This window comes from Myotis brandtii, unplaced genomic scaffold (genome assembly GCF_000412655.1).
Source record: "Myotis brandtii unplaced genomic scaffold, ASM41265v1 scaffold383, whole genome shotgun sequence".
NCBI classification, from domain to species: Eukaryota; Metazoa; Chordata; class Mammalia; order Chiroptera; family Vespertilionidae; genus Myotis; species Myotis brandtii.
In genome coordinates this window covers 341255-348066 of record NW_005364711.1, presented here as the reverse complement: position 1 = coordinate 348066, position 6812 = coordinate 341255, and the positions used below count along the sequence as shown (strand labels likewise).

At 58.7% G+C, this 6812-nt stretch overlaps 1 protein-coding gene across 1 annotated transcript in view; it reads left to right on the top strand.

Annotated features, from left to right (window-relative positions):
• MSI2 (musashi RNA-binding protein 2) overlaps positions 1-6812 on the top strand; it is a 355159-nt gene that overhangs the window by 326421 nt on the left and 21926 nt on the right. Inside the window, 1 exon segment of the mRNA XM_014544830.1 lies at positions 1975-2037. Within this exon segment, the coding sequence (XP_014400316.1) occupies positions 1975-2037 (63 nt within the window).

Genomic DNA, 6812 nt, shown 5'->3' with positions numbered 1-6812 from the left:
TCCTCGTCCAGTCCGTGCTCTCTGCCTGCAGGGACCTGGCGAGCTGAGAATTGGGACAGGGAGAAATAACCTGACTTCCTCCTTATTTTCCTTCAGCACATTCGCCAGCACCCACATCTTCAGAAACCTAGATCCTGCCCGGAAGAAATGGGGAGAGGCCTTGGTGGGGGAGCCCCTTTCTTGGTGCCCCGCAGGGGGAGGGAGCAGCCTCCGGGCGGGCGCCTGTGGTCCTCACAGGAGCTGGGAGACCCAGTCCAGCCGCAGGGTCCACCGTGTGTGTACATCGACTTCACCTGCATCTTTCTTTTTCCCCCTTCAACAGCCCTATTACCATATTTAAATGCAAGTATGTTTCTTTTCATTGGCATTTGCAGTAGCTTAGCCTGACCTCCTTAGAGTAGCTCGTTCCGTTTGAACTTCTTTCCCCCCAGTAGTTCCGTGTAGCTAGGACGGTAGTCTTAGAGTTTAGTGGGCTTCTAGTTTTCTGTTTGGGGATGGCTCCTCTCTCCTCCTGTCCTCCCTGCTCCCTGCCCGTGGTGCATGTCTTCCCCTCAGTCCTGGGCAGATGCCTTATTGGGAGGCTCTGTGGCCAGCGCCCAGCAGCTCTGTGGGGCTGTGTGCTCCATGCTGCTGCCTCTGGCACATCATTTAAAGCCCGTCCCTGGGAATGCGTCTTGGAATCAGGCCTCCAGTGTCTGCCTGGATGGAGAGGCTGTTTGTGTCATGTGTGTGGGAGTATGTCTGTGTGTGTCCCAGTGCCCGGCTGTGTGCACATCGAGTGGCCAAGGGAAGCCCAGGGAGGAGGCTGGCCCACCGCTTCCCTCACCTGGACGTTCTGCCGCCACACTGGGTCACCTTGTCCTTTTGGTCCCGTTGCTGGGATAGCCTTGCTTCCCGGTGCAGTATTCGATAGCATAAGCCTCGTTCGAGAAGGTTCTAGAACACACTTGATCGAAACCCCAGGAGGCCCTGCAGTGCCGGCTAGATAAGAGCCAGATCTAAATCCCCACCACTCTGCCTCCGAGAGAGAGAGCCACAGGGCTCGCTCCACATCTTTCCCGAGGCCCCACGCCCCCTCCCACCGCAGGCTTCATGCACACGCGGTTAGCAGACCCCCAGGATACCCGCCCCCTTAGGCCCGCACCACAGGGCTCGCTCCACATCTTTCCCGAGGCCCCACGCCCCCGCCCACCGCAGGCTTCATGCACACGCGGTCAGCAGGACCCCAGAATACGCCCCCCCCTTAGGCCCTGGGCAGCCATGCAGCTGACGTGACCAAGTCTGGCATTAAGATGGCCCAGCAAACCTGCAGAGACTTCGGAAAACAGCTGGAGTTAAGCCGTCTCCTGGCCAAGGTGCCTCTTCTTGTGCCTGTTCGTCCCCAGGGCCCACCGCAGGCTTCATGCACACGCGGTCAGCAGGACCCCAGAATACGCCCCCCCCTTAGGCCCTGGGCAGCCATGCAGCTGACGTGACCAAGTCTGGCATTAAGATGGCCCAGCAAACCTGCAGAGACTTCGGAAAACAGCTGGAGTTAAGCCGTCTCCTGGCCAAGGTGCCTCTTCGTGTGCCTGTTCGTCCCCAGGGCCTCCTCTCCTGCCTGTGGCTCAGGGCGGACGCTCCCTGCAGGCAGCCCAGCCATGCCTGGTCCTGCTCTGGCCAGTCCTGGGAATGGCCAGGGGTCAGTGCCGAGGTGGCAGGGAGCTCGCCCCAGCTCTCCAGAGAAGGGCCTCCTCATCCTCCGGGATGCCTTTTAGAACCAGTTTCCGGGGTGACAGGTGTGTGAGCATCTGACACACCTGCAGCTGCTGTGCCTTCCAGAAGCCTGAGAAGTCACTGATCTGTGTCCCCCTAGAAGCTGGCCCGTCCTTTGTGTGGAGGGCGGGGGAGGGTGGCCTGGGAGACAGGGCTGCCCACAGCCCCTGTGAGGAACCCCCCCAACCCCCCTGACTCCAGCGCCTCTCTCTCCGCCAGGCTTCCCAGCAGCGGCTTACGGACCAGTGGCAGCAGCGGCGGTGGCGGCGGCAAGAGGATCAGGTAGGAAGGTGTATGGGACAGGCGGCTCCCAGGCATGCCCCAGTGTGCAGGGGAAGGTAAAGGCCCTGTCGGATCTGTGTGGCTGCGGCTGTCCCCTACTCTCACCACAGCCCGGAGGGCGGGACAGGGAGGCTCGGGCCAGGCCCTGCCACCCAGGGCACCTCCCAGCCGGGGTCGGTCACGGGACTGCAAACCAAAGGTAGATGATTATCCTGTCACTGCAAAAAGGAGAAACAAGCTGCTCTTCGGCTTTGGACAGCCCTTCACTGACAGCCGGCTTCCGGGCACCTGCGGTCATTCCCTCAGCTTTTGCTGGTTCGCAAGGCTCCTTTCCTCGGGTCTCTGACCCAGCCAGCGGTCTGGGTTGTCACGGGGGAGCTCGGCCTTGGAGCAGCCAGTCCACTCGGTCCTGCTGCCCCTGGCAGGTGGGCCTGCTGATCCGGCTAAAGGCCAGAGCTCCCAAAGGCCAAACTGGGGGCAGCCCTGACCTCAGCGAACGAGCTGCAATCCCTGAAGTCCCTGCTGCCTCCCAGACACTCTTAGCAGAGACAAGAGAGTTCCTGGACTCCGGCTGCCAAGGGAAGCAGGGTTTTCTCGCCCAAGAGGTTGCCCCGGCCCTTTGGTCTCCAAAGCCAGCCTTTTAGGAGGCCTGGAACCCCTCAAGGGAGGTGGGAGCATTTTCCCAGGGGCACCGTGGGCAAGTCCAGGCCCCAGGAGGGCCTTGGGTCCTCTCCCCAGATGCCCCAGACGCCCACTGCCTCCCAGTGAGGCTCCTGGCTTCCCCCGCCTCCCCCTTGGGCACCTAGAGTCCCTGCTCCTCCTACACCGTGGTTTGCAGCTCCCCCCACACCCTGTGGACCGGGCTCCAGAGCATCCAGGGGGACGATTAGTTTGATGTTACAGGGCTCCCAGGCGGGCGGGGAGGGAGGTGCTGGTGAGGGTACCGGGAAATGGGGCATTAAAAGCCCAGAGGGCAAATGCCAAAAACCCAAACCTCTGTGACAAGACACTGGCACAGTGAGGCCCATTAGAAACCTCAGTCAAAATCCGTTCCATGCAAACTGGCACTGCCTCGAGCTACAAAGGATGCGCTCCTGTGAATCGCCCGCTGGGCATTTATGTGGAGGGGCCAGGGTGTTCTCGGGGCCGCAGAGGGCAGTTCGCCAGAGAGCTGGGCAGACTGGCCAGCAGGTGCGGAGAGCTGGGCGCCCTCCCTGAGCATCCGGCCGCCCTCGCGGCTCCAAAGGCCCCCCCTGGCCCTCTGACCAGAGGCCTGACCAGCCTCCCTGGGCGCCCCCTGCCCTGGGGCGGGGGGCACAGCTGCCTCGAGTCCCCCTGTTCTGTTTGGACTTTTAACTTCAGTGCTTTAGGAGCGAGCCTCTGCCCTACCGGTGCCTGGTGGGGGGACGAGCACAAGGAAACGAGACTTTTGAGTGTTGTTGGTTTTGTTTTCTCCGTTCAGTTTCTTTCTTATTATAACTTGGATTATGAAACTAAACTTTAACCCGAAATTAACCCTGCCTCTCTCCCCACCCCATCCTTCCCGACTTCATGGCAAGTTTAAAGGGCAGCATGGGGTTCTTTGTGAGTCTGAGTGGTCTCCCCGTGGTCTGGGCCCCCTGCCGCCACCCTCACCTCCCACAGACCCCGAGCCAGGCAGGAGTCCCACCCACCCTCTAACCCCTAACCCCCAGGTCAGAGCCATCTCCAACCACACCTTTTGTTTTTTCAGGATCAGTGGTGTTTTATTTGTAGCCATTTCCATCGGGAACGCAGTCTCCCACAGGCCATCCTAAGTCAGCCATGCTCATCGCTGCACTGTTAGTGAACTCTATTCAGGAGTGTGTGCCCCGACCACTGCCCCACACCAGCCTGGTAGAGCAGGAGTAAATCCTCAACTCCGAGGTGTCGCCCCCCAGAGTGCAGGCTCCGCCAGGAAGCTACAGGCACCCCACAGCGCTGCCTGGGGTTGGGGGCTTGGGCTGTGCCCAAGGGGCATGGCTAGCCTGTGCCCACCTAATCGGAACACTCCCTGGTGGAGGGCACCTGCCCATGTATAGACAGGGTGGCCCACCCCTACCCTTCCTTCGGCCCTGGAGCAGGGTTACAGGGTTGGGGAAGGAAGATCTCTGCCTTTCTTTCTTTCAGTGAATGTTGGCCTGTAAGGACCACCCCCTCCCTCTTCTAAAAATGATCTGAAGTCCGAACCTGGCAGGACAGCCCACGATGGACCTGTCTGTAGTGGCCCCTCGGTGGCGCTTTGGCACAGGTGTGAGAGGGCCACACAGACTTGTTGGGGTCTGCACATCGGCCCAGCCAGCGGGGGCTCACTGAGGACTGATTGCCAGGTTCTCCCTTCACCCATGCCTGCAACCCTGCACCCCATCCCAGCTCCTCCCCAGAGGGTAGGGGTGCTCCCTCAGCCTCCTGAGCCAGCTCCAGCGCCAGCGCCAGCGCCGGCAGCCTCGGCCATTGAGGGAGTCACAGTTCATCTGCATCCCCTTGAGAAGAAGCTGGTTCATGGAGACGCTGTGGGGCACCGACCTGGAGCTTGGTGCCGTGCTGGACTGGCAGACGACTTAAAGCCAGGGCTCTCGGGCCTGGGGTAGGGGTCAGGCATCCCCTATGTTTGTCTTTCCTTTTTGTCTAGCCCCACAGTTTTGTTTGGGCCTTTTCTTTCATTAGGACAAAGGGGGAGGAGCTTCCTGAGGCGGAAGCACCTGCCAAGGCCATGGGGGTAGGAAGCAGCTTCCATTGGGCTCAGGTTGGCAACTGGAATCGGTCAGGGCTTCGGTGTCAGGGTAGGAGGTCCAGGGGGCCTTGAGCTCTGCACCCACCTCAGCCAGCTCCTCTGGGCCAGCCTGCCCGCCTTTGCCTAATTCACCCAGGGCCTGAGGTGAGCGGGGCGCAGGTGACCCCACCAGGGGAGGTCCCTGCCGACTCCTAGATAACTTCACTATCAGTGGTCACTTTTCTTTTATCTTCACCCGGTGGTTTGAAATGTCATCTTTTCTTGTACTCAGTCAAGAGTTTGTTTGTTTATTTTGATCGTGTTCATTCAGTTCCAGTGGCCCCATCATGTCCCACCCAGACCTCAATCCTGTTTGCCAACGACTCCCCCCATGGGCGAGGGGAGTGGTTTGGATTGGCAGCTATTTCATTTCCGGGTGGCACTACGGGTGGGTCCGTGGATCAATCTTAGAGCTTCGGAGCCCCCTCCTCTCCCCAGCCCACCTCCGGCCCCAGCCAGGACCCCTTACTGTACTTTATACTTGCCAGCTTTATTCCAATGTAGTAACATGAGCTCCTGACGGTGGTGAGTGTGAGAGTCACGTTTCTGTTGTCTTTTCTCTTGCTTGGTTGGGGCTGCGGTGAGAGTGTCTCTGAGGCATACTTTCCCGCCTCTCTTACACTAGGATCTGCACACCTCCTCTCAAACACTCTTCTGAGCACGCTCAGCGGGAAGGTTTGTCCACACCTATTAATCCTCTCTCAGTGTCCAGCTTCCTGTTAGTACCAGCTGGTTTGCATGTTTTTGCTTGTTCAGATGAAACAGTTCAAGAAACAAACTCATATCCAACTCTCGAGAAATGTCTTTTTTTTGTACTTTCGTTTTCGATTTTTTTTTTTATTAGTTACGACTCCAAAACACCTGTTGTCCAGTAAAACATTTCACACCTCCCTGCCTGTTCTTAGAGTGTATGTATCTGTGGGACTGAACTAAATGCATGCATTGTAGTCGATGTCCTGGTAGCTGTAGCCGTAGTTGTAGAACATGCATTGTTGAGTTGATATTACAGGGTCTCTGACAGCGCGGCATGGCACGGCTGTCTGAAGGATAGCGTGGGGGGCCAGGAAGAGAAGGGGCTCCATATTTTCAATGTCGCCAAGGGGCTTGGATCCATGTTCTCGCCATCAGCCACCACCACCTCCCCTCACACTCCCTGCTCCCCCAGTCCAGAACTGGGTCACCACCCTCAGCTCTAGCCTTCCCAACCGAGGCCTCTGTCACGTGTCCAACTATAGTGAGAGAGAACAGAACCAGATCAGAAGGAGTCTTCCAGTTCTTCCTCTTCTTGTCTTCCTCGTATGGTTCTTGAACACAGCAGATCTTTTCTTCCTTCTGAGGGGCTACCAGCAAGGCCCCTCCAAGCCCTCTGCTCCTTTGCCAGCTCACATCAGCCCTTCAAGGAGACAGGTCCGTGTGGCAGCCCTGCCGACGTGGTCTCCTCCCTGGGGTGGAGGGAAGTGGCTGTGGTAGGGGCAGGGATCAAGATCTTCAGATCCTCAGTGTGAAGGCAGGGAATGCGTTTGCCCTAGGGAAGGTCAGCATTGGTTCTCCCGGCGGGTGAAGGGGAAGGAGAGCCTGTAGATGAGCTCTCAGGGGTGGGGTGAGTGGGTGAGAGTGGACCATGCCAGCATGGAGAGTATTGGCACGGCAGCGGGGTGGGGGTATGAGGGGGGGGCGTTGCTGTAACTATCAGAGAGGAGGCCAGTTTTTCTCCATCTCCCCAGGAAGACTTCCCAGTCCTGCTGCCTTTGCCCTCAGCTCAGGGCCACGTGCAGTCATCTTTGGACACACCGCCTGCCCCGTATTTGTGGCAACCAGTCACTGAGGAGCGCCAGAGGTCTCTCAGAGCCTTTGGAGTCCCCATCTGTGGTGGAGACAGTAGCCCAGGAACTCACAGAGCCATGAAGTCCCCAAGAATGTGAAGTGACAGGGCCAAATGGGAGCTTCATGGAGAGAAATAGGAATGTGGAAGTGGGCAGCACAG